Source organism: Corylus avellana, chromosome ca6 (assembly GCF_901000735.1).
Source record: "Corylus avellana chromosome ca6, CavTom2PMs-1.0".
NCBI lineage: Eukaryota > Viridiplantae > Streptophyta > Magnoliopsida > Fagales > Betulaceae > Corylus > Corylus avellana.
The window spans coordinates 18,495,367-18,522,929 of record NC_081546.1 but is presented as its reverse complement, the minus strand read 5'-3'; the positions used below and the strand labels follow the sequence as shown (position 1 = coordinate 18,522,929).

At 36.2% G+C, this 27,563-nt stretch overlaps 2 protein-coding genes across 2 annotated transcripts; both read left to right on the top strand.

The window, feature by feature from the left end:
• Window positions 1-320: 320 nt before the first annotated feature.
• LOC132183631 (serine/threonine-protein phosphatase 2A 65 kDa regulatory subunit A beta isoform-like) lies at window positions 321-9,781 on the top strand. Its single transcript, XM_059596991.1, has 13 exons — window positions 321-511; window positions 963-1,378; window positions 2,172-2,418; window positions 3,103-3,215; window positions 4,346-4,425; window positions 4,742-4,883; window positions 5,021-5,101; window positions 5,832-5,936; window positions 6,433-6,615; window positions 7,323-7,415; window positions 8,624-8,763; window positions 8,856-8,922; window positions 9,387-9,781. Exons 2-13 carry the CDS (start codon window positions 986-988, stop codon window positions 9,504-9,506), a joined length of 1,764 nt encoding a protein of 587 aa, XP_059452974.1. The 5' UTR covers window positions 321-511; window positions 963-985; the 3' UTR covers window positions 9,507-9,781.
• A 1,678-nt stretch (window positions 9,782-11,459) lies between these two features.
• On the top strand, window positions 11,460-18,835 carry LOC132184187 (aspartyl protease APCB1-like). The gene is made up of 9 exons (XM_059597720.1): window positions 11,460-12,198; window positions 12,783-12,900; window positions 13,545-13,774; window positions 13,913-14,149; window positions 14,914-15,067; window positions 15,166-15,251; window positions 17,857-17,971; window positions 18,053-18,125; window positions 18,332-18,835. The coding sequence occupies exons 1-9, from the start codon at window positions 11,636-11,638 to the stop codon at window positions 18,442-18,444; spliced, it is 1,689 nt and encodes a 562-aa protein (XP_059453703.1). The 5' UTR covers window positions 11,460-11,635; the 3' UTR covers window positions 18,445-18,835.
• Window positions 18,836-27,563: the final 8,728 nt, after the last annotated feature.

The following is a 27,563-nucleotide window of genomic DNA, read 5'->3' as shown; positions in this document are numbered from 1 at the left end:
AACTTAAAAGACGTCATTGTTAGGCCCTGTTTGGCAACCTACTCCCCCTTATTATCATTTATTCTTAAAAAAAAGTCCAACCTCTTTTTAAAAGTATTATCAAATATCTTTCTTTACTTTTCTCTCACAAAAAATTTAAAACTCATAAAAATATTTATGATTTTTGAAAATTGTGCCAAAAACATTTTCTTGAAAATTGATTCTTTTGAAATTAATTTTCTTTTTTAAAAACATTTTACTCGAAAAAATAAAATAAAAAAGCATGAAAATCTTGCGACTAAATTTTATTTCCCACCCCACCCGACGCCCCCTCCCCTCATTTCCTCAAAACCGTTAACCCAATACCCGATCTAAAATTTCGGTCCAAAGAAGTATCGGGCCGTTTGGTCAAAAAGAAAACCCCGACGCGGACGATAATTCCAGGAAAACTTACCAGATCTCCCACTTCCCTCCGCCCCCGCAAAGATCTGTCCTATTTCACCACTCCCTGACAGATCGAATCGCCTTCAAGGTATTCCACGCCTCCTCTCTCTCGCTCGCTCGCTCGCTTTTCTTGTGTGTGTTTTTGGTATATTGCTTCGTCGTTATCTCACTTTTGCTCTCCTTTTTTGTGGACACAAATTCTCCTTCTAGGGTTCCGTCATATCTATGGTTTTTTTATGATTTTTTCTTCTCACATTTAGTTTTCCACTCAAAAATGTTGTTTTAGCGGATTATTTCTTGGTAATTTTTTTTGAAGTTGCCTAAATTACTACCTTTGTAATTTAGAAATGAAAGATTAGTTCCAATTTAGCTAAGTGAAGAGGAATTGATTTATAAATTGTTATCATGTATTAGTTTTCCTTCTGGGTCTTGAAGATTTGAAATATTGATTTTTTTTTTCTTGATTTTCTTAGTAATCAAACTAGGGTGTTGTGATTCGAGTTGAATCTTTTCTAAGACATGGTTTCTTTGGTTTCCAGGTACGTTGATCTTTCGAGACACGATGGCTATGGTCGATGAGCCACTCTATCCGATTGCCGTCCTAATTGACGAGCTAAAAAATGAAGATATTCAACTCCGATTGAACTCGATCCGCCGGCTCTCCACGATTGCTCGCGCACTTGGAGAGGAGAGGACCAGGAAGGAGCTGATTCCTTTTCTCAGCGAGAACAATGATGATGACGATGAAGTGCTTCTTGCAATGGCAGAGGAATTGGGGGTTTTCATTCCCTATGTTGGAGGCGTTGAGTATGCGAATGTGCTGCTCCCGCCATTGGAAACTCTTTGCACGGTTGAGGAAACCTGCGTGAGGGACAAAGCTGTGGAGTCGTTGTGTAGAATTGGTGCACAGATGAGGGAACAGGACTTGGTTGAGTACTTCATTCCTCTGGTTAAGGTCAGATGCTTGAATTTTTTCCTTTGTTGTTTGCTTTTGATTTTTCCGAATTGGTTTTTGTGTTTATTTTTATTCATATGTATCATATTCTATGAATATTAAGTGAGCTGTACAAATTAGAAAGTTTTGTAAGACGTAATAGTGGATGGGTCAGTGTCTTAGGTGTTGCATGTTTTATGATGCCGATGAACAATTACAGGCTTTTACAGATTGTGCTTGCCAGTTTTTTGATTAGATAGACTAAATTATCTGCTCAGATAGTCTATATGATCTTTTCGTTAGAAAAGTTAGTTTTTTGGCGGTTAGTTTTGCAAAGCGTCATTGCCACCAATGTCTGGTTAAGGGCGATCTGATAAACACTTGGCAGCTAGAAAACCGACTGCTCACTTTTTACCTGAGGGCTGCCTTACAACCTGAGGTAACATGTTTGTTGAATATATCTCTTTCGTTGCATCAGCACTTGAAACTTTCACCCTGGTCATGTGTTCTTGTGTCTTGACACGCATTACTTATGCCTTGGGGAAACTTGCAGGCAACTAGGATAGTAGTCTCAAAGTCAAACATTTGATTGTTGATTTGTTTTATATCTGTTTTCTGTGCTTTAATAAATGTAAAACTCTTCTTATAAATTCTACATTACTTTTCAAAAAAATCAGTGTAAGACTTCTCAAAGTCTTTGGTCCTTTGATCATACTTCTTTTCTGATATCCCCTAATGCATGATCTTGTTATACCTCTTACAATTAGAATGAGACTCAATTTTATTTTAACACATCATAATCTCCAACATTTAGAGACTGGCTGCTGGTGAGTGGTTTACTGCTCGAGTTTCCTCATGTGGCTTGTTCCATATTGCTTACCCAAGTGCCCCAGAGACATCAAAAACTGAACTACGAACAATTTACGGTCAGCTGTGTCAAGATGACATGCCTATGGTCAGGAGATCTGCTGCAACGAACCTTGGAAAATTTGCTGCTACTGTTGAAGCTGCCCATTTGAAAACTGACATCATGTCTATATTTGAGGATCTGACTCAGGACGGTATGTAAATGCCCTTTGGAGCTGTTTAATTCTGCAGTTTGAGAACATAATTTAAGCTGTCATCAAATAACACCTTATGTTAACTTCTTGTATTTAATTTTTCTTGAAAGAATGGACCGTTGTTAATAGTTTTTTCCCAATTAAATTTATGGGTCAATTTAGCGCAGACCCCTTTTTGTCCTGACCAGATGAAAGCTGAGGCATAAGATGAATAACTAATTCTAGGAAAGAATTGTTATGCTTCTGCTATTGCTCTCTTTTATCCATTTCAGTTCCAGATGGTGTGTGCTTGGTCATTCATGTTTGTATCTTGCATTATTCATAAAAATAAAAAATAAAAAAATAAAAAATAAAAAATTGCTTGTATATTGCATTCAATTTCTATTTTTTGAATCAACATAATTTTTAAATAGTGATGTTGGAGGAAAATAAAACTTTGTTTTTATTGTTGTTGGAGTCGAGTGTTCCCAGTTGAGCATCATCCTGATTCTGTTTAGACTTCTAAGTAACCTAGGTGACTTATTGGATGCCTAACCCTGAGGGTTAATCGTCAAGTCCATTTCCATTAAAAACTTTGCAATATTTATTCATCTACTTGGATTTGCTATTAACCTATTATGTTATATGCATTGGCTTAGAGTTTTTAATGACAACAAGAATTTGCTCATACTAATCTCATTGCAGATCAAGATTCTGTTCGGTTATTGGCTGTTGAAGGTTGTGCAGCACTTGGAAAGTTGTTGGAACCTCAAGATTGTGTGGCACATATTCTTCCTGTCATAGTTAGTTTCTCACAGGTATGGATTATGTTGTTAATAATTACATTCTAAAATTAACCTGCAGCTTGTATGGTCTGTTAATCTCTATATAAACCAGAAAAAAGGAAAAAAGATTTATATAGAGACTATAAACCTTTTATCCTTTTTTTGTTAGGTGTTTATCTTGTATACTTCATGTGTACTTAGATATGCCATATGTGTTTTTAATGAAGTTCATTTACTAATTAAAAAAAAAAACACTCTTGGTTGCATTTAAAGGTTTGTGGAAACCTTTTTTCTTTATTAAATGATCAGTAAATTTTTAATGAAAAATCAGTAACGTTAATCTCTGGCATACTCCTTTGGTTGCTTTTAACATGCTTATAACCTTTTTGTAATTAAAATATTAATGCTAATTTGATAAAGCATTTTCTGTTGCAGTTTCCCTACAAAAGGTTCTATAATCTGTTGGGCAACTAAATGTTAGCCATGTTTCTACCATTAACTGTGCTAAAATGCTTCTAACATGCTATTCTGATTTTCAATATCCTTTTTGGCCATTGTCTTCATTGGTCTTTGCTTTTAAGTTATAAATACATATGTACATTTTCCTAGGATTGCTCTTGAGATGAATGTCTGTCCTTTAACCGTATTTACATTTTCTTGTATTTTAGGGCATTTGGACAGGTCAGTTTTAATAGCTAATTTTCATTGAACTTTTCCCTCTTTTGTAATAGAATCTCTTACTTCTACTGACCAAAAGGGCCGAGAAAGGGGCACTACCCAAGTACATTGGATGTATTCAAGAGAGACCCAGCTATCTAGAACTTGACTCCTATAACTAAGGGAAAAATTGAAGGAGACAAAAAATGACTAGGGTCAAATTCATGATAAATAAAAATTAGGCAGACTACAATCTTAGGATCAACTCTTTGAGTATGTGGTGGGATGTTATAAGTGGAAGTTTTTCCTTCAATTTTAAAAAAGTTTTTGATTGCTTTCACACTAAGACTCTGGTTGAATATGTTATTGGAGGAGAATGTATAATTTGTAAATAATCCTAAATGAGAGTTGCATCTCTTTATTTTGTTAACTATTATAACTGAATCATGAAGTGCAACACAATATGTGCATTTGCTGTTATGTGATGCAAAGTCTTTTCTAACCAGGATAAGTCTTGGCGTGTTCGTTACATGGTTGCAAATCAACTATACGAATTATGTGAAGCTGTAGGTCCTGAACCAACCAGGTACTTTCTCTTTTCCTGCAGAGGAGCAGTTATCTTGAATGTTTCCGTAGTAATTCAATTTTCACCAATCTATTGCCAGGTCTGGTTTTTTTTTTTTTTCTATGCTTTAAATACTTTACTTTTTTCCCTGGCATTATCAAACAATCTCTTGCAGAATTTGAGAGATCTTGATTTTTATGTTGCAATAATCTCAAAACCGTCTTTAGAAATCATGTACTTGTCATAGTGTGTCATGATTTATGTAGATATTTTACTATGGTTTAAGGAATTAGCTTCAATTCTAATTGATGGTTGTCATAACGTTTATATCTGTTAGGTCGGACCTGGTACCTGCATATGTTCGGCTACTTCGTGATAACGAGGCTGAAGTACGCATAGCTGCTGCTGGAAAAGTTACTAAGTTTTGCCGGATTCTGAATCCAGAACTCGCAATTCAGCATATCCTTCCATGTGTGAAGGTACATGTGCTCACCAACTAGTTAGCTATTTGGTGTTATGTATTTGACGGTAGATTGTGTAGTGTTTATTCACTTGTAGTCTTGTTCAGATGTTGCTTGTTTGATAACTTATGACTTATAAAGTTTGTCTTTTTTAGGAACTGTCAACAGATTCGTCTCAGCATGTTCGTTCTGCGTTGGCTTCTGTTATAATGGGAATGGCGCCAGTTTTAGGAAAGGTAATATCTTGTCTAGGTACATATGTTGTTTCTCATCTTAGATGGAAAATATAGAAGTTTACTTATTCATTTCCATGCAACAGTAGAAAGGCATATAGCTTAGGTTATGCAATGTTTCTAGCATCATCATCATTTTTTTCTTCCTTCTAGCTAGGTGCTTCTTCTTGTATACTTTTTTTGTATTTATAGGTGCCTTACGCTTTTAATAATATGTGTCGATTACTTTTTTTTAAAAAAAAAATGTTTCTAGCATCTTGTCTATAACACCTTTTATTGTCTTTCATTCTGACATCAGGAGTAATTGTGGTGTAGAATATGTTCCTGCTTTTATTTCCTACATGTGATTTTCTGTTCTCACTTGTTTGGGTGTATCTTGTTAGACGCGTGCGAGAGAGTTCTTTCTATAACTAGTCATCTAATTGAAATGCAATTGGAGAGTGAGCTAGTTACCATTATGCCTTCTTGCTGTGGAATAAACTTAAGAGCATCAATAATATTTCTCTCCTGAACATGGCATGAATTAGTGATACCTGTTTCAAAATTGCTAACATTTTATGTTATGCATCACTGGAATTGACATGTGTGGATAGCTTGTTTTGGTTCTCATTTAATTAAAACAGAGGAGGGTGTTTCTCTCTCTCTTGATTTTACCATATAATGTACTGTTTTCTTTGAGTGAAATTTTGTTTATTTCCTTGTATATAATGTAATTTCTGTTGATGGTTTGCAGGATGCAACAATTGAACAACTGTTGCCTATTTTCCTTTCTCTTTTAAAGGACGAGTTTCCCGATGTCCGGCTGAATATTATCAGCAAGCTTGATCAAGTTAACCAGGTTTTGTCTATATTCAAGTGTTAAAGAGTTCATTTCTTCCAATTTTGATCAATTGAACACTTTTTCTTTTGCATTTTTCACCGATTTAGCATTTAGTGGCTGGTATTAAAAAATTTTAAGTTATTCTGTGATTTGTAACAAAGTTGAAAATGATTATATTTCCCCATATTACTTAATAAAATGAAGGAAAAGAAGAAGAAAGATTTTTTCTCCTCCTGCAGATCTCTCAGTGCCCTGTAAATGATTATCTCCACTATGGTGTTGCAGCACTATTTTCCTTTCTGCCTTTCATTCTGCTAGAGTTATGACTGAGGTTGATGTTGTCTTATAAAATATGATCCTTTAGTTGATGCAGCATAATTGTTTCTTAAACTCAATTGTTGTTTTATTGCCGCCTTTCTTGAATTATTTTGAAAGTACCAGTTTCCACAAGAGTGTTTGTAAACATTTAGTATTAAATTTTAATCAAGTCTTGTTAATGTAACTGTTAAAACAGGTAATTGGAATTGATCTACTGTCCCAGTCTCTTTTGCCAGCGATTGTTGAGCTTGCAGAGGATAGACACTGGAGGGTTCGGCTTGCAATAATAGAATACATACCTTTATTGGCAAGTCAATTGGGTGTAGGCTTTTTTGATGACAAGCTTGGTGCTCTTTGCATGCAATGGCTAAAAGATAAGGTTTGTATAGATTTTGGTTACTGACTGCTAAATATAACGTGCTAATGCTTATGCTTTTGACTTGATCTTTATATCTGTTTTGGTTAACAGTTTCCTCTTTATGTAGAAAACTCTACATTAAATGTGAATCCATCTTCTATTCTCAAAATTGTCATCTTCCTCATTGTTACTATTATCTTTTTCGAACACTTTTGCTTTTAGTAGGTGGGGAATTCTATTTTCTTGGAATTGCAAAGTATTAATGAGAATTAGTAATTGCTGTTGTGGGCCTATCAATTTATACACATTCCCAGCTGAATTTGGTGGGAATATTCTTGGATATCCATCACATTGTCACTTGTAATTTTTTGCTAACGCAATTTGCTCCTTTGAGTTTTCAGTGTTATATCTCCTTCCCAAGGGTAGCTAGACTAGGTTTCAATTCTGCCGGATTGAAAATTATCTAAGTGTTTTTAGACGTTAAGATGCTTTTTCTCTACAATTATCTTCCACTTGAGGTTTCCATAGCACATTTTTTTTTAGTATACTTGTTTCTAGTAAATTTATATATGTTGTTGGGGCCAACAATGAGAAACTTGTATGTTGGATTTAATTACTGTAATGTCTGACCCTTGCAATAACAAGCATGATCATGCAATATTGACTGGATAACCATCTTGATAGGGTATAAAATTTATTTTCGCTAACTCTGTTGATACTGGCTGTAGGTTTACTCGATTCGTGATGCAGCTGCGAATAATGTGAAACGCCTTGCAGAAGAATTTGGCCCAGATTGGGCAATGCAACACATAATTCCACAGGTTCTTCTGATTACATATTACTTGCATTGATTTCTGTTGATACATTATTATCGTATGGTACCATTTCCCAAGGAAAAGCAAAAAAGAATTCTCAGATTGATGTTGGTGCATGACATGCATAGGAAGTGTTTGACATGGAAAATTTCATAAATTTATGATTGTAGATTTTCAAAATGATCTCTGATGCGTCTTTCTGATTCCAATCAATGCGAGAGTATGTGTCCTTGTCAGAGCTTATATTCATTCCTTCATATCCTGTATATGAAAGGAATTTTGTTGTCAAAATTCATGCCATTGACATGCTAGAGTACCTAAATTCTTTGTCCTGGTGTTTACTTATATTTATTTTGATTAAGAACAAAATATTTTTTGAACGAAAGATAATTTATAAGCTGGTAAAGACCGAAGTTCCTTAACCTTTCTTTTTTTTAACTGAGGCCAAAGCAATACTGCTCTGTTCTCTAGTGTTGAAAAGGAACTAGAATCATCTTTCAGTTCTAATCCTCAACCTCTAATGTGACTAAAAAAGAAGGTAAGGTTCTCTGTTTCTTTTAGCAACTCCAATGGCCGTGAAAAGCCTATTAACAACCAATGACTCACCATCCAATGCCTTGTTCTTTATTATCTGTGATGCCTTTTTTGTGCTCAGTAATGCCTCTGCCCTAATGGCATATCCGACACCCGCCACCTAGAGAGAGTCCCATTATTGTGGACTTGAAAATCCAAAAACAGTTTCCCCTCGTCTTGACTAGCTTTCTTGGTCTGGGGTGTCAATTGCTTAGGAAATTCTCTCTCCTGCTTTCCTGTTCTTGTTGCTGATTCTACGTCTCTCATATGATCAGATGGTAGCTTCTGTTTGGGAGGATTTGTGGTGAGTTGATGGCATAGACTTCAACCACTGTTACCTAAGAAGTGCCTCTCCCTAGAGGTGTGCTTGTGGAAGGAGAGCAGAGAGACTCTCACCAACAATTCCTTTGTTCCAAATTTGAGCTTTTTATTGTTGTCTGTCAGCTTTGGGGGACTTGTTGCTTCTCTCAAATTACGTAAATAATTATGAAATTGAGTTAAAAGAAACTATGTAAGACTATTCTCCCACTCTGAACTGCTGGGAGTGGTTAACATAACATACTCACATCTGAACATATCTTTGGTGTATGTGCTTTTTTTGTTTTTTTGTTTTCTCAAATAGCTTGGATATTCTCTTACAGGTCTTAGACATGATTAATAACCAACACTATCTGTACCGGATGACCATTCTACATGCAATTTCTCTACTTGCTCCTGTAATGGGCCCAGAAATTACTTGTTCCAAACTTCTGCCTGTGGTCATTAACGCTTCAAAGGATAGGTAAAGTCAATAGATTCTGAAGCTTGGCTGTGAACTTCTTTCTTTCTGTTTATTATAACTTGGACTGCCGTGTTGACAATTGCACCTTGCAGGGTTCCCAACATCAAGTTCAATGTGGCTAAAGTCTTGCAGTCACTTATTCCCATAGTTGATCAGTCTGTAAGTAACTCGCTTTCGATTTACATAACATTTCTGAGTCAGAAAATAGATGATAACGACATTGAGCAAGGCGTGATATAGCAAAGAGAACATGTTTGAAATTGAGAACTGGTGTGATTTTGGAACTTTTTAGGATATTATGGTTCTTAAAGATAATTCTCCATCCAGCTCTAAAAATGATAGGTGAAAGAAAATGCAATATGTTGTATCATATGGTGATACAATTAGGATAACATATCATATGGTCAGATACAATTAGGATTTCTGGGTAAGGATATCTTTGCAAATGTCCCTCGCCCCCCTTCTTTTTGGGCGATGGAGACAAGGCAAATCTCTGGTGGACATCCTTTTATCCCAACCATTTTGTCCAATAATGATTGATTGTCTGGAAAAGAAAGTGCAATACTGTTTCGTGAGCATATGCTGATGGGACTACTGATTGGGATGCTTTGTGAACAATGCAGGTGGTTGAGAAGACAGTCCGTCCGTGTCTGGTCGAACTTAGTGAGGATCCGGACGTTGATGTCAGGTTCTTTGCCACCCAAGCACTACAGTCAAGTGATCAGGTCATGATGTCTACCTAGGTTGATTTAGGTCATTGATTTTTTTTTCTTTACTTTTACTTTTACTTTTGCTTTTCTTTTCTTTCTTTTTTTTTTTTGTTTTGCTGGCCAATTTGGAAGTTAAGATGATATACAGATGTATGTAATATCTTACTTGAGGTGCCAGAATATTTTTTTCCTAGGACATTTTCTTTTCTTTTGATTGACATGCCATGTACACCATATCACAAGATCCAACTAAAAATCTCGCAGAAGTTATGATTGTACATCTGCAGAATGCTATTTTCTTCCCTCAAGCTGCAAATTAGGTAAATGGGATCTGTGTAGAAAGAAGTTATAGCAGGGCTCGGGTTTGAGCAATTTGTGGATTTGGACGCTGCCAATACATGCCTTTTCCACTCAACCAATATTGCTGTGTCAATGGTTATGATTATTCGAAACTTACCAAATATCTTGTGGTCAAGCTATTTGGTGCCTCCATGGCACTCGAGATTTCTGGTACTCTTCGTACCAATGATCTCGGTGATGTCGTCAACAGGCTTATGTAACCTGCTGCAGCACGCCATGCCCGTCACGGATGGTCCCATCATGTCTAAAAAGGCCAGGCAATGTGCTAACCATAGCAGCTGCAGCCGTTGGTTTGTTTTCCCATCTGGATTTCAAATTTCTTCAGATGCGTTACTTCTCTTTGTTTTCAACCCGTGTTACTCTGTCGTTTGTCCACTTTTCATTTGTTTTATTTAAATTTAAATTAGTAAAATAATTATGAAATTTGAAATCTGCTCAGAAAACATTAAGTTAAAATGCCCGATTCTTCTTACATCAGATAATTTGGGCAATCCTCATTGGCTGGAAATTTAAAATGAATTTTACACAACTTGGTATCCCCTTAAAGGGCAAAAAGGCCAATCTGAAGGGGTGCAGCTCAGGAAGTAGCTAACTGAGCAGCCATGCCCTCGCTGACATTTTTACTCCTTTAAAACACATTAAAAAACAGAATTATGTCAAGGACTAAATAAATAAATAAATTGACTGCGACAGAGAAATTGAGAACAGAGTAAAAAACGGAATATGGGTCAATGGGGTCATTGGCTGAAAATTTAGAATGAACTCAACGCAGATGGAGTGAGAGATCTTTGTTTTTTTATTTTTTTTTTATTAATTAACATTTCCAATTCACTTAAAAAGTAAAAAGAAAAATTTCAAAATTAACAAGTCATTTTTATGCCAGCCAAAAAATTATCTCCCTAGTAATTTTAGTGGCAGGACTCCCATATAGTTTTATTGTTTTAATTATAGAAGACTTTTGAATTAAAGGGTGGAATTGAAAGTTTTATATTAACTTTAAATCCTAACAATGAAATAGATACTATTCATTTTATTTGAAATAAAGAGAATTTTTGTCCTATTGCATCATTCTATACTTTAAATAGTTTCTGATCACAATCACTTAAAAAAAATCAAAAAACAAACTACTTAAAATGCTAATGTGTTTTAAGTAATTTCTCATTTCAATCACTTACAAAATTCAAATAAACACCCTTAAAATATGTAATTTCTAACACGTGAAATGAATGATAAACAAATTAGGGTGAAGAATAGTAATACTTGATATCTTTTTGCCTACAAGCAACGTTAAAAATTATATTTTTATTCCATAACTATTCGGTAATATTGATTTAGCAGTTTCAATTTACTCTTATAATTGTAATATAAAAATCAAATCATCTCAAATGTAATATGATTTTTTAAATTACTAATATATTAGAATTTAATAATAATCCTTTTAAATTCAATAATAATTTTAAAATTTGGCGAATAATTAAGAAAATTGAAGCTTATAGGCTTTTATAGCATAGCTCTACCCTATACAGCTTTATCTCTTTTGCGTACTTGGCGGTTTCCTTGCGCTTGACAGGTTCCTGGATACTTCCCCGTTTACCCCCAAAGTCTTCTAGCTCCTATGCATTGGAGCCATTGACTGACTGAGAGAGAGAGAGAGAGAGAGAGAGAGAGAGTCTAGTCTTTGAGGCAAGCTCAGGTACTATGGAGATCGAAAAAGAATAGGAGAACAACCTTGAGTCCTCTCCTGCCTCTACTTGTACGAACTCTCTCACACTCCCTCCTGATCCTTAGCTTCTTCTTTAGCCATGGATTCTGATGAGGCTCCCCAACCAATTAAAGGGGTTGTCATAATCACTCTTCCACCACCAGACAACCCCTCACTTGGCAAAACCATCACTGCCTTCACTTTCTCCAACGCTCCCCAATCCCAAACCCATCACCAACAACAAAACCATCAAAACAACCACCCACAACGCGCTCCTCTCCCACCTGCAAACCCTCCGAGTCAACTTTCATTCTCGATCAGCGGAGCCTTCCTTGTTACCCCAAGAAAGCTCTTGGGCTTTCTGGGTATCTCTCTTTTTGCTCTTGCTCTTTATAGTTCTGTATCTTCTCAGCCCCTCCGAGAATCCCGCCGCTCAGAAGATGATCATGGACGCACGTCGTTTATCTTTCCTTTGTACCCAAAATCGGGGACTCCACAGATAAATGTGAAGCTGAAGTTGGGGAGGCTTGTGGGTATTGATAAAGGGGATATGGTTTCTCCAATTGAGGATGCGAGGGAATCCCACAAGAAATTTTTTGCTTCCAAGGCAAAAGTTGATTCCACTTCCGTTTTACCTGTCAGAGGCAATATATATCCAGATGGGTATGGATGGATCTTGTTGCTTTCTTTAATTACTGCCTTTAAAATTATATTATGAGTCATGGAGGGAAAAGTGCTTTTTTGGGGAATAAAGTAAATAGAGCTAAAAAGGAATCATTGGAAAACTACGTTATATAACAATTGACTTTTATCTCTTGTTTTTGTGTGGCATACATCCCATTGTCTTCGAAACCACTAGTTATGAACCAAATGATCTTCAAAAGAACCAGTGAAGCTCTCCAAAATCACTTATAAAGCTCAATTTACTAATGTAGAATTTAGTACCCATGCAATGCTTTCACAATCTACCCACCAAAAGTGGGATTTGGCCTTCTGGGGTATTGCAGTCCTTGATCCGAAACTGATGAGAAATATGATTTAGTGCATGAGTACTTGGGGAGTTCATAATCCACTGATTATGAAATGGGTGGGGGAGTTCATAAGTGTTCCTCTCCTTCAAACTTAAACAAGCCATTGTTGCTGGATAACTCATCACAGCCTTGTCATCATGACTCTTGACTTCAATTGCCGTATAGTATGTGGTCATGCTGCTCCTGATGCTAACAAAAATTTTCTTATACATACAGATTGTACTACACATACATACTTGTTGGTAGTCCTCCAAAGCGTTATTTTCTTGACATGGATACGGGGAGTGACTTAACGTGGATACAGTGTGATGCTCCTTGCACTAGCTGCGCTAAGGTAATGCCTAATTAGGATTGGTTATTCAGTTAATGGGTTTTCCAAACTTCTTTTGTATGTGTCTACTGTATCCCCCGGTTTTCATTCATATCTAATCGATGGTCAATAGATAATTGGAATTTGTTACATTAATCTTGCATGTCTTTTCTGAAAAATGCTTTGTATTAAGTGAATAAATCAATATATGATACATATGCTGCTTCTTTTAACATTATCTCCTTCTCCCTGCTCTTATCTTGTGGGATTTTAGGTTGTAATTCCATTTTGATGCACTGTGGTAGATAATTTCTTCTTCTTGCATGTCTTAATACAGGACTCTTTTTTTTTTCTTTTCTTTTCTTTTGTTAATTTTATTTGGTTATCGGTTGGGAGGTTAAAGAACAAGTTTGGAAGTTTTCAATCAACCCTGGATCTGACTTGAGGGAATTATCTTTACAACTCTTTTTAACTGTTTGGCATAAAAATAAAAATAAAATAATAAAAATAAAAATTTAAAAAAATAAAAATTAATAATAAAAAAAGGGCTCTTAAACAAGTATGCCATCTTAGAAATCAGCCAACGATCAAAGATAATGATATCCCAACCTTTAATTAAATTGTTGAGCTACACGTTATCTTTATTCTAATGGATATAGTTAATGCAGGGACCAAATGGTTTGTACAAGCCAACAAGAGGCAACATAGTACCTTCCAAGGACTTCTTGTGCATGGAAGTTAATAGAAATCAAGAGGCTGGATATTGTGAAAGTTGCCAACAATGTGACTATGAGATTCAATATGCAGATAAAAGCTCCTCTATGGGGGTTCTTGCTAGAGATGAGCTTCATCTAATGATGGCAAATGGATCATGGACCAATTTAAATGTTGCTTTTGGGTAATGCTTTTCTATTTTTCCTCCCTCCCATCCCCAAACTCTGAATTTCCTTAGAAGTGTTTAATTTTTTGATGAGTCTTTGAAGTGCTTAATTTAACACCAAAATGCTGATTTATGCATTTGTTTTTTGTCTGTAAGGTGTGCATATGATCAGCAAGGATTACTTTTAAATACACTGGCAAAGACTGATGGAATCCTGGCGTTAAGCAGAGCTAAAGTTAGCTTACCTTCCCAGTTGGCAAGCAAGGGAATCATTAACAATGTGGTTGGTCATTGTCTTACCGCTGATGCAGGTGGTGGATATATGTTCTTAGGTGATGATATTGTACCGCAGTGGGGTATGTCATGGGTCCCTATGCTTAATAGCCCTTCCATGTAAGTAAACATCTCTTCCCCATTCCTCGCTTCTTTCTATCACTAATAGAATTTAGGGTTAACTATATTTACCCCTCTTTAACTACCATCATTTTTGCAATGTCTCCCTTTCGTGACTCAAAATGACAAAAAAAAAGAAAGATAAAAACTGACTTATGAAGGGAATCTTTGTCATTTTCGGTTGTAAAAGGGGACATTGCAACTCCAATGTAGATCGCGGGAAGGGGGAAGGTTGGCCAGGGGGCGATGCAAAAATGATGGTAGTTAGAAGGGGTAAATGTAGTTTTCCCTAGAATATATTTGACATTCAATTTTTTTTTTTTCTAATAAATGTTGATTTTCCATTGTCTTCAGTTCCAATATTATATTTATAATATATGACTGATTGTTCTTTTTTTATTTTTTATTTTTATTTTTTTTATATCTTGTGCTTTAGCTGGAAAAGAAATGTTTTATTCCTGTGATGTAAATGCAATATAATAGAAGATATAATGTTCTGAGTCTAGTGTCAGGGCAAAAGTTCATCTACGCTAGTGTTAATATGATTTGTTAGCTCAATCCTGTATTGACCAATTTTTTGAAACTCTAATGCAGTTATGAGATTTACCCCTGTAATTTGTGACAATCTTTATAAACATGCCTCTTAGATCTTTAAAATATGAACGATTCTTCTTCTTATTTTCCTAAATACCTTCTATGCCTTACCATGCAATCTTATTCTGCATCACTTTTGATTTTCTCTTCTTCCATGCTTTCCTATTCAGAGATTCTTATCATACAGAGATTGTGAGAATGAATTACGGAAGCAGGCTTCTCAAATTAGGTGTGACAGACAGAAGAGCAGGACGTGTAGTTTTTGATAGTGGCAGTTCTTTTACATATTTTACGCAACAAGCATATTCTGATTTAGTTGCTTCTGTAAGTGTTTTATCCACAGCCTCCTGGGAAGATCTAGAATTTCTTATTACGTGACAACTTCACTGACAGTACTGATTACTTGTTACCCATTGATGCAGCTTGAAGAAGTTAATGGGTTAGGACTCATCCAAGATACATCAGATCCAACATTGCCTGTTTGTTGGCGAGCTAAATTCCCAATCAGGTACGACAGCAAGTGTGGTTGATTGGGCTGCACCTGGTCAAGCTTAATTATTTTCTCTATAGCTTAATTTATCTTTTTGGCATTCTCTTAACCAATTTATCAAAGACTCTAACTTTATGTTGGTTCCTTCCATTAAAATTGAGAAGAAGAAAAAGTGCATTTGTTGTGCATATCTGAATAATTTAAAAGGAAAGAACATACGCATTTACTGAAATTAAAAAAAGAAAGAAAAAAAGCACTCAAAGTGAAGTTCTACTTTTCTCTACACTGCTGTCACCAATATAACCAACTTATGATAACATAGATGTAACATTGAAATTTTCTTTACTCCACCTTAGCCATCTCTTCCAAGTTCCACTGTTCTCAGCCTACACCACAACCATTTGAATTGATGGCGGCATCAACTTCAATGTTCTCACACCTTTTTCATTGCTAGCATCTGCACAATTGCTAGCACACCACTATGTCTTCACCACCACCATCACCACTACTAGTACTCTGTTAAATTCTTTTGGGGAAACTTCACAAAACCCTCTTGAACTTCCACGCGTTTTGAAATTACCCCCCTAAAGTTCAAAAATTTTCAATTTAGGGTATCGAACTTTCAATTTTTTGCAATGTCCTCCCTCCATTAGGATTTTCTATTAAATCTTGTCAAAATTTTCAAAATACTCATTTTTTATAAAAAAAAAATTGCAAAGATTCGTGCTTAGGTATTTTTACAAATTTCGTTAAATCCTAACCAATACCTGGATCTTTGCAATTTTTTGTTTTATTTTTTATAATAAAAAAATAGAGGTATTTTGGGAATTTTGACAGGATTTAACAGAAAATCCGAATGGAAGGGTGGCATTGCAAAAAACTGGAAGTTCAATACACTACTAAATTGAGAGTTTAAAATGATAAAAGTTCAGGGGGGTTAAATAAAATTTCCCCAAATCCTTCACCATGAATGCAGATTCCATTAAAATTGAGAAAATATACTAAATACCCACTACTTTTGTAACAAAACCATCAGAAAATGTCAAAAAGGTGCATTTGTTGCCAACACCTTCCAAAGTATTTTCTTGTGAGGGCTTTTGCATTATTGCTAGAAAATAGTCAGTTGCTTTAATATTAAAACTTTGGGTTAAATATACTTTAATCCCTTCAACTAACATCTGTTTTTGATAAAGCACCATGAATGGACAGTTTTGACACTTAGGTTCATCAAACTACTATTTTGTTGTAATTAAGACCCTCCATTAGCGTTGACCATCTGTTTGGATGGAAAAATCATATTTAACCAAAGTATTCCAAAAATACCCTTGTTTGACACTTAAAAAACCAAATTTATCCCTTAAAATTATTAATCAATAAAAAATTATAAGAGAAACTTTACAAAGGACTCCTGAACTACCACGCAATTTGAAAAGACTCCCCCAAATTTCAAAATGTCTCAATTTCACCCCCCCAAACTTTCAATTTGATGCAATCTACACCCATCCGTCAGTTTTTGGACATTAAAGATATCGGCTTGTAAGTGCGTGAGGCTTTATAAAAAATGGTTGTTAAGTGAGATGGCTAAAGTATATTTAACCCTAAAACTTTTCACTCTTTGGGTTTGATTTTTGTAGCCTAGAAGGGTTTTGGTTTTGTAATGCCAAGGCATTTGGAGGGAGGGGGGAGTTGCCATAATGGTTGGTTTGTAAAACTTGTTGGGTACTTGAATTTTTTATGTTTTTATTTCCTGGGCTGCTACTTCACTTATTAGGTTTAAATATTGATGCCCTATAGGGTATCAATTTTAAAATGATGAGTCTTTTAGTTTTTTCACTGAACGATTTAGCACCGAGTTGTATGATGTTTTGTATATTATGTTACACAGAAAAATTTCAGTTGGGAGTTGATGGAAGTAAATAATAATAATACTTTTTGATAACTCGTACATATCTTATTATTATCATTATCATTATTATTACTATCAGTTTAGACACTTTTTTGGGCAGACTGGGAGGCACTTTTTTCAAAGCTATCTCTCATCTCACTCCCTATCCCAATCTTTTTTCTTTTGTCTCATAGTAACTAAATATACTTTTTACTTTTTGTTTCCCTGAACAGGGGAATACTGCTAATATATTGGCTGTCTTGTTTCTCAAATTTGGAATATTTTGGAAGATTATAGACAAAGATTGCATTGATTATTTGATTAACAGAAAATCATGTAGAAATTTGACAAAAATATGAACTTCCAACTGAAATCTGACAATTGAGCAGCTGATGTGATGTAAGAACATTACTTAAATTAAAATGATTGGAATAAGTTTCCTCGATTTTATTAAGAAAAAAACGGGAAAGGTGTCTGCGTGGAGTTACTTGTCCATAAGCTATTCCCTCCATTCGTAGGCGAGAAAATGGCCTCAACGTATAGCTTAGGTTCGTTGTAACTTTGAACTGCATCCACTCATTCCCCTTTCTCTCTGTTACCTCATGTGAAACAAGCCTGATATCATGCAAAACATATGGTTAATATTAGTATTCTCTTGCCTCAATTGCACCTTACTTTGGAGGCTTTCTCAATCAAGATGGATGCTAAGTTATAAAAGCCACACCCATATGTTTGCAGATCTGTGATGGATGTTCAGCATTTCTTTAAGACTTTAACCCTTCAGTTTGGGAGCAAATGGTGGATTGTTTCCACAAAGTTTCAAATTCCTCCAGAGAGCTACTTGATCATTAATGTAAGTATTTTTAGTCCTTTTACATCAGATTTTATTCTACAGTGTTCAAGTATTTGATAAACAAGACTCCTAATTTTGCAGAACAAAGGCAATGTGTGCCTGGGTATCCTTGATGGAAGCAAAGTACATGATGGATCAACAATTATACTTGGAGGTATGTTCTGTCTAACGCATGAAAACCAAACCTGGGTCTTCTGAGTTATATTCTCCAAGGTCTTAATAATTTGTCAGATTCAATTTTTTTTATTGGATAAAGGTGTTACTACAGAATTCTCTGTTTTCTGGTTGGTTTAGCACCCCCCAAACTTCCCCCTTTCCCCTTTCTTGCCAATTGTTCACTAACTAATATGGCCTCTGCAGACGTCTCAATGCGCGGGCAACTGGTCGTATACGACAATGTGAACCAGAAAATCGGGTGGGCGCGATCCGATTGCATCAGGTCGCGAAGATCTAAGAGTCTCCACTTCGTTTGATGGGAGGGATAGTGTGCTTATTATGGGGTTTCCTTTTTGTACGTACCCTGTTCAACATTTGCATCCTCTTTTGTGAATATCTTATATGCTCCCCCAGTCTCAAAATTATTGTCTAGTTTTAAATGAAAAGTAAAAGCTTAAAAGAAAAAACAAGGTTTCTAAAATGTCATTCGTTGTACTTGTATCTTAGAGTGCATGATTTTTAAGAAGAATTTTGTTTTTTCTTTTTCTTTTCTTTCAAAAGGGTGAGGGTAGTTTAAGAAATACCAGAGTAAATAATTTGTATTTTCAGAGAAGTAAAAAGTTAGTTTGTAACGTCCAAAAGATAAATAACATACGTAAATTGAGACGGGGGAGTAGTTATATATTATATTGTGTATTTGAAGATGTCTGTACACTTTTGTTTATTGTACAAAGTATTTTGTTTTGGACCAACGAGGAGAAAAATATAAGTAATAGTGATTTAACAACATATGTCAGTTAATTCCCGTAATTTCTATGAAAATTGTACTGCATGCTGCCTACGCACAATAACAGTTCAATGACAAATTTTTAGAGGTTTTTACAACGGACACAAATTTCCTCCAAACTTCTTTTAACCCACTCTAGTAAGTAACAAGTATTATTCAACATTTTTTTGTTTTTAAAAAATTAATGTTTGAGTTCCTAAATTAGAATCCGAACTCTCTTCAGTCCATTTTAGACTAGAGAATATTAAATTCATGGCTATAAATTTTTTTCATAAATTGTAGGGCTACAAATGGGACATGTGTCCTACTAATTAAAAATAATAATAAAATATTATTTAGAATTAAAAAAAATAATAATAATAAAAATAATGGGGTGGCCATCTTGGCCATAGGGGGGTGGCCGGCCACCCCATTTCTGTCCTAGGGGTGGCTTTGGCCGGTCTGGGGCGGCCGAAGCCACCTCATGGCCCTTGTGGGCGGCCAAACCACTCTCAAAGGCAAACTCAGTAATTTTTTTATATTATTTTATTTTTTTCCATTAGTGTTGGCTCCTAGTGCAAAAATGGGGTGGTCGGCTATCCCCTATAGCCAATATGGGGTGGTCAGCTACCCCATTATTATTATTATTATTATTTTAATTCTAAATAGTATTTTAATATTATTTTTAATTAGTGGGATATGTGTCCCAGTTGTGGCCCTAGAAATCCTAGCCATGAACGGGATACTCTCTGGTCCATTTTGGACTGGAGAGGATTTGGATCTCCTAAATTAGTAAAATGACAATAAATGACTGTCAAAATATTAAAGAAAATATGTAAAGATGACACTTGACACTTGTTAGACTAGGTTGAAAATTTTTTTCTTTAAACTGATTTGGAGAAAATTTATGTCATTTCACAACAACGATGGTTTAAGGCCGTTTTACACTAACAATTACTAGCCTCAATTTTCAAAAATTGCTCAAGGAGGAGATTAATGCGCCATTAAAGTCACATATCAAATCTCAAAGGTTTTAATTCATTTAGGTTATCTGAACATCACTACAACAATAATGCGCAATTATATTCAACACCCATTTTTAATTTGTAGCATTTATTTTGCTTCAACACTCGGTATGCGTGGAGTTGCCATTTCGATTCCTCCTTCAAGCGACTTTCATCTTGTCGAAAAAACTTCATTAGTTTTTTCAACAAGATCTTGAACGAATATGAGGGAATCAATTGGGAAAGCAGATAGATGAAAACCTAGAAAGTGTGTTTATGTTAAAAGCAAAGCACTATCTAACCAAAAAATTATCAAAGTTTTTCTCTTGAGTTAAATCATGACCCCTGAAATCAAAACCAACATTTTTTACCCCTCTTTTGGCAAACTTCTCTTAGAGCATCTCCAGCGGATGTTCTAAATGGCCCATTATGGGTTATTTTTCTTCTCCAACTGATACTATAAAATGAAAATGTTGTCAAAGTAAACTTTTACATCTAGATTGTTACTGTAGCTCACTGAATGAGTATTCTAGTATTAAAGCAATGTTACTTTTTCTATTTTATTGTTTCTCCTCTTTTTCACGAAACATTCCTTTCTCCTCTTTCATCACCCATAACATTTATTTCTCTTCTTCACCGAAACCTTTCTTGCTCCTTCACCCAACATATTTCTTCCCCTTCTTTCCCATCTCAGCACCATACCGAAGAGAATCAGAGACATACATACAAAGCGTGAGAGGCCGAGGGCTGCTATGTGACTGAATAGAACAAATCATATGTATATTGTTATGGCTTGATTGTATATGATACTTTGTGATACTTTAAAGCAATATGAGATTTTTATGCTAAATGTATCAGTATGCATTTGTGACTGAATAAAACATAGCATATGTATAACATTACAACTAAATTGCACATGATGACTTTCATTATATGTTTTATTGCTTTGATATGCATGTAAGCTTATGTTCACCCAATATAGTGAATGCATGCCTATGAGTACAGCTATAAGTTATATAATATATAACTACGTATGAATTAGATGGGTATGTATGTGTATGTTTTCGAGCGGGAAATCAGAGCTTACATTTACATTCATAACTAACTAATATGTTTTCAAAATGCTTTCGAGACTACAGTGTTTACTTTATCAACTACAAAATATTTTTGAGATGCTAGTAGCAGTTATTATAAATTTACGTAGTTGTGAAATGTTGGCTCATTGTAAAAACTCAGTACTTTCTATACTTACTGAGACCATGGACTCATTAATTCGTTATGCAGTTGTGGTCAAACCTACGACCGCATAGATGATGTTGTTGATGCAAGTTTTGAGGCATTAAATGAGGATTCGGTACTTAAGCTACTATAATGATTGAGGCCATAGCGTGCTGAATGTTTTTGTGTCGGACTAGTAGTTATCCATCTTGTTTAGTGCACTCATGTATATGACTAGACAATGTATATTTTGTATATTGCTTCGTGTCGCATGTGACAGTTTTGTATAATTATTATTTTATATGTAGTTCATTACATTTTGTAAATCTTATTTCATGTAGATGTTCATATTAGCTTTGTGTGTGTGGTATTATACTCTCATGTTAGTATGTTTTCCACTGCAATGATATTGACTGATAAATCCTAGTTTATGATGTATGTATCACTATGAGACATGTTTATATTATCTATTAGGTTAATACATGGATTAATGGCGTATTGCGGTATTGCTATGCCACTATGACAACTAGTTTCATTCACGTTATGTTTTCAAAAAAAAAAAAAAATTAGTCATGTGTTATAAGGAGGGTCACCACAATTACATAGTGAATTCAGTTGTTTATAAATCATATACAGCAATACGAGATCACAACCCATCATTTGATAATATGATCATGAATGCAATATAGATATCATACATGTTATGATAAAAGAATCATGTTATAGTTCAACTCCATATGTTCTATCCAAGCCTTTAACTCCATCTTGGTAGAGTTGGTGCTGTCCCGAGGGATCTGTAATACAATATCGGTGCCCCGAATATGATACACATATCGTCTATTCACTAGCAGCCCGACCAAGTTCGATTTTGGGTGGCCCACACTTCTAGGGTCTGTTTGGCAAAGGCAATGGCCCAGACACTGTTTATCATTGACCGTTGACCGACTGCATCAGATTTTTCAACCTCAAAATGTGTCACCCTTTTTACCATATTGCCCCCTTTTAACCGACTGCATCAGCTTCTCCTTCTTCCTTTCTCTCTCTAAACCCATTCTTCTCCGACTGCATCAACTTCTCCTTCTTCCTTTCTCTCTCTAAACCCATTCTTCTCCGACATCAGCTTCTCCTTTGTTGAAATAATGATGATGTGGGAATAATAGCGGAAGCAAGAGAGGGAATGAACATAAAGAACTTACGAGTGGTTCGGTGTTAGACACCTACGTCCATTACTCGGAATACCCCTAAGGGCTACATTGTGCTCATTAACTTAATTTGTCTACAATACAAAGGTCCCTATTTATAGGGTAATGTCTAAATACAAGTTTGGTAATCAAATCCCTTTGATTTGATTACAATCTCAATATATGATTACAATCAACCCATAAATAGAGAATATTTCAATATCAACATAATTATGGAATATATGGAAAATATAATATATTTTCCATATATTCTAACATCCCCCCTCAAACTCAAGGTGGAATATTTTGGAACCTTGAGTTTGAAATCCGAAACAATGATGACGGCGGTGGTGGAGGTGGGGAACGGGCCGTAGATGATGACGACTGCCGAAGGAGATAGAGGCTGGCGGGCAGCCAGCGACGGCGGTAGGTGGCTGGTGAATGTAGATTCAAAAGGGCCAACAATGGGCCAAACTCGAAAAAGGGCCGACAACGGGCCAGGGCTGACAACAAGCCAAACTTCAAAAGGGGGCCGACAACGGGCCAGGGCTGACAACGAGCCAAACTTCAAAAGGGGTCGACAACGGGCCAGAGCCGACAACGGGCCAAGGCTGACAATGAGCCAAACTTTTTTAAAAAAAATGAGCCCACTTAGGCGGTTATTAGATCGGCACACCGAACCTGACAGGCTCGTGGTGCGCGTGATGTGGTCCACTTGGACCGCTTCTTCTTCCCTTTTTTTTTTTTTTTTTTTCACTCGGCTGAAACCTTCTTTTTCTTTTCTTCCTTTTCTTTTCTTTCTTTTCTCTCTCCTCACTCCACGCCACACGCAGCACCCTTTTTTTTTTTTTTTACTTGGCTGAAACCTTCTTTTTCTTTTCTCACTTTTCTTTTCTTTCTTTTCTCTCTCTTCACTCCACGCCACACGCAGCACCTTTTTTTTTTTTTTTTTCACGCCTCTTGTCCCTTCTTTCTTTTCTTTCTCTTTCCTCCATTCACCAGTTTCTCTACGCCTGTCTAAGATGGCCATGCATGACTGGAGGAAAGGACGCTGGCATAACCGGAGGAGTAGATCTAGATGGCGCAGAAGCCGAAGACTAAGGCCGGCAGTGGTGGAAGCACTGGTTGCAGAGAGATTTGTGGCGGTGAATCGTGGAACCGTGGACAGCCGGCAGTGCCACGGCTGCTTTTGGAGTGACTTGCTGGCAGTGGAAGGTGTCGTTCGGCAGTGACAATGGCTATGGAAGGCGTCGTTTGGGAGTGGGATGACATCGGAGAAGGCCAGACGATGGCGCGGCTCTATCGGATGGAAGGTAGGCTGAATTGGCTGTTGCTGACTGGTGGTGGGCTTTGTTGTGGTTGTCGGCAAACAGTTGACTTGATCTTGTGATGGCAGGTTGGATCGGATGATTGTTATGGAAAACAATCGGATTGACAGACAGAAACATGCTTGAGGAAAAGAAATATGAGATAAATTGAACTGCAAAACATAAGAAAAATAATTTGAGCCCACAAAGAAAGTGGCTCTGATACCATGTTGAAATAATGATGATGTGGGAATAATAGCGGAAGCAAGAGAGGGAATGAACATAAAGAACTTACGAGTGGTTCGGTGTTAGACACCTACGTCCATTACTCGGAATACCCCTAAGGGCTACTGATGTACAAATTTAATTGTACTCGCAAGTGCACGAGTCGTGTGCAATATAGCGTGTGTGCAAGTGCGAGGTCGATCCACAGGGATTTGTGTTGTGTAAACCAATTTCTATTTAAACCAACTCTATTTTAACCTAGTTCCAAATTTTGTGATTTTTGTCGTGCAAAATAAAACATAAACTAAAGAAAATAATGAAATAAAATGGTAAAGAACACTAAGGTTTTAGAATTCACTTCGCCAAATCTTAACTCTATATTCTTGTATTTGTTCCTACAATCGAAAAACTATATTCGATGTTTTACAAATATCAAGTTTAAATCATTCAATGAATCCACCCATTTTTACAAATCACAACAAATATCCGATTCGAAATTAAATCATCCTATGTATCCGTTTGGTTAACGAATCACAACGGATATCCGATTTCAATCGAATGATTTGATGTATCCGAAGGATGAAACACATCAAATATCCAACTCCAACACATAATAGTTCATCACATTCAATTAAAAGATATAAATCAAGCAATTGAATGAAAATCTACAACATCCTTATTTGAAGTCAAAATTGTATAAACAAAATACGAGAATACATGAGTTTGTCAATGACGAAGCTTCATCTTCAACCTTAGTTGAAAGATTTAGCCTCTCATGATAACAAAAATAATCACCAATTGAATTGTCATCATCGAAAGAATAAAACTTACAATGGAAAACAAAGCAAAAGCTTCCCCATGGCAATACGTCGTATTCAGCTTAAAACGGCCTCCTCCAATTGTGAGGCTTAGAGGTCTATTTATATGGCATAGGAGAGCCCTAGAAGCCCTAGTAATCCTAAGAATTTCGGAGATTTAAGTCCAAGCCCAATTAGGATAAAGAAAACCTAAGCCCAAATCGGAATAGGATTCGCCCAGAATTGCGGTCCTATCTTGCGGCATGATTTTGGCCTTGCGGCGCTCCGAATTGGGAAAATGCTATTTCACAATGAATTGTAGTAGCTTGAGTTAGCTTTCCAATGCCGCTTGAATCACCTCAATCGGATATCTGAGATGAAAGTTATGGTCAAAATACCGAGACGTATTCAGAATCCAATTTTGCATCCAATCCGATTTGACTTCAAATTGAGAAATTTCGAATTAATCATTTCCTTTATTTGATTAAACTTTAACCATGATTGGTTAAGCTTAACCATATCCTCTAGGTCTTCCCAATTTGCCCCTTTAAGCTTGGAATTTTTCCAAAAATGCTTTCTTTTCTTCCAAAAGCCTATAAAACAAAGAAAATACAAAAAGGCAGTAAAATGTCCTAATTAACCAAAACCAAAGGATTAAAACATGCAAGTTAAGGGCTGAAAATATAAATATTTTAGCATTTATCACACCCCCAAACTTACATATTGCTAGTCCCTTAGCAATACAAAACTAAAAACAAGAATGGAAAAACAGAAAACAAAAGATAAATCCATCTTTCGTGGGATATACGATTGCATTTAACGCATGCAACAAGCCTTTTAAACCCCTAGGTATCCCTAGAGGACGAGTGAAGTCTCGTGAGGGTTTAACAGGAATGATACCCACAAACATTTATGCACTATGTTATTTCATAAACAAGGACTTCCACACAAACACATGGTTTTTAACATCATGAGTAGGTTTATCATAATGAACACCACAATCACATCATCAAGATAAGCACAAATCATTCAACTCAAAGATGGAAATTTGAGACAACACATGTTCCAATAAGTGCAATGTGAGACTAGCATAAAATCCGGAGGCTTCAATTTATTCTCAAACTTGGGTGTACTTTAGATGTGATAGGAATTTGCTCAGATGAAACAACCAAGGCTTAATTTTTTTGTTTTTTTTTGTATAGGCTGTGCAATGCTTAGCTTCCTTAAGCTTTCTAATTGACCCATGTAACGAGTGTTGGGCCAGCGACTCCCAAACCAAATGGTTTTAGGGCACTAGATGTAGAAACATCCCTAAGGGCTTAATTACTCAAGTCAACTAGGCTACGAAGCCAAACTAGCCATACAACCAACCATGTTAGGTTTCTCATCTTTTTACGCGAACACTCAATGCTTTGTGAGGCATGAGGTCCGGTTACTCAATGAGAAGCTCAAACTGATTTGATTTTTTTTTTTTTTTCAAGCCATGGTTTCATCACACTTCATCCTACCTATCTCAAAATATACCCTAATCAAGTCAAATCTTATACCTCACCGATTCTGTGCTAGTGTGCTCGTGGTGATAAACTCGAACATGTGAAATCTCTCTAATCCAACAATGAGTCAAAAGACTCAGATTCCTACTGACATGCTGTGTTCAAAATGCTAAACAGAACAATGACATGCAAACCACAGAATAGGTGTTATCCTTGCTTAATCAATAACATAGCAAATTTTTTTTATTTTCTATTTTTTTTATTTTATATATATATATATATATATATATTTTAACAAAACAACACGAATAATCAAGGAAAAAGACAGAGAAATGTCTACCCCACCCCCAAACTAAAATGACACATTGTCCCCAATGGGTCCAGAGATACAATACCAGGTGCGCGGCGCAAGTTGGGTGTAACGTAGGAGAATGCTCCCCCAAACTTGAATGGCAGACACTTGCCCTGAAAAACACAACAGAAACAAACAAACAAGATAAAATGGTAAGGGAGAGAATGAGGGTTGCCTCCCACAAGCGCTAAGTTCTAAGTCTTCAGCCAGACTCTCCACAAAAGACGACAATCACTCAGAATAACTCGGATCCTCCAACAATGTCGTCTCAATCTCCTTACTCCTCAACTCTAAGAATGGTTTTAATCTCTGTCCATTTACCTTGAAGGTGTTACCATTCTGAGGATCCTCAATCTCGATGGCCCCATGAGGAAAAACTGTCTGAATGATAAATGGGCCTGTCCACCGAGATTTCAACTTGCCTGGAAAAAGATGCAGCCGTGAATTGTAAAGAAGGACTTTCTCACCAGGCTCAAAAGATCGTCTCAAAATGCTCTGGTCATGAGCCTTCTTCATCTGTGCCTTGTACAACAATGCAGACTCATAAGCATCATTCCTTAGCTCCTCTAATTCATCGAGTTGGAGCTTCCTTTGTGAGCCAGCCTTCAAAAGATTGAAGTTCAGCTGCTTGATGGCCCAATATGCTCTATGCTCCAACTCCACGGGAAGATGACATGCCTTCCCGTACACAAGCCGATAGGGTGACATCCCAATCGGGGTCTTGAAAGCTGTCCTATATGCCCACAGTGCGTCACTCAATCGCATAGACCAATCTTTTCGATTGGGGTTTACCGTCTTTTCCAAAATATGCTTGATCTCACGATTGGAAACTTCAACCTGTCCACTCGTCTGTGGGTGATACGGGGTGGCAACCTTATGTGTGATGAAATACTTCTTCATCAACTGCTCAAAAATCCGATTGCAAAAATGCTTACCTCCATCACTTATAATTGCTCGAGGCTTACCAAAACGAGCAAAGATAGTGTCTCTCAAAAACTGGACCACAACTCTGTGGTCATTGGTCTTGCATGCAACCGCCTCCACCCATTTGGACACATAGTCCACAGCAACCAAGATGTACAGATAGCCAAAG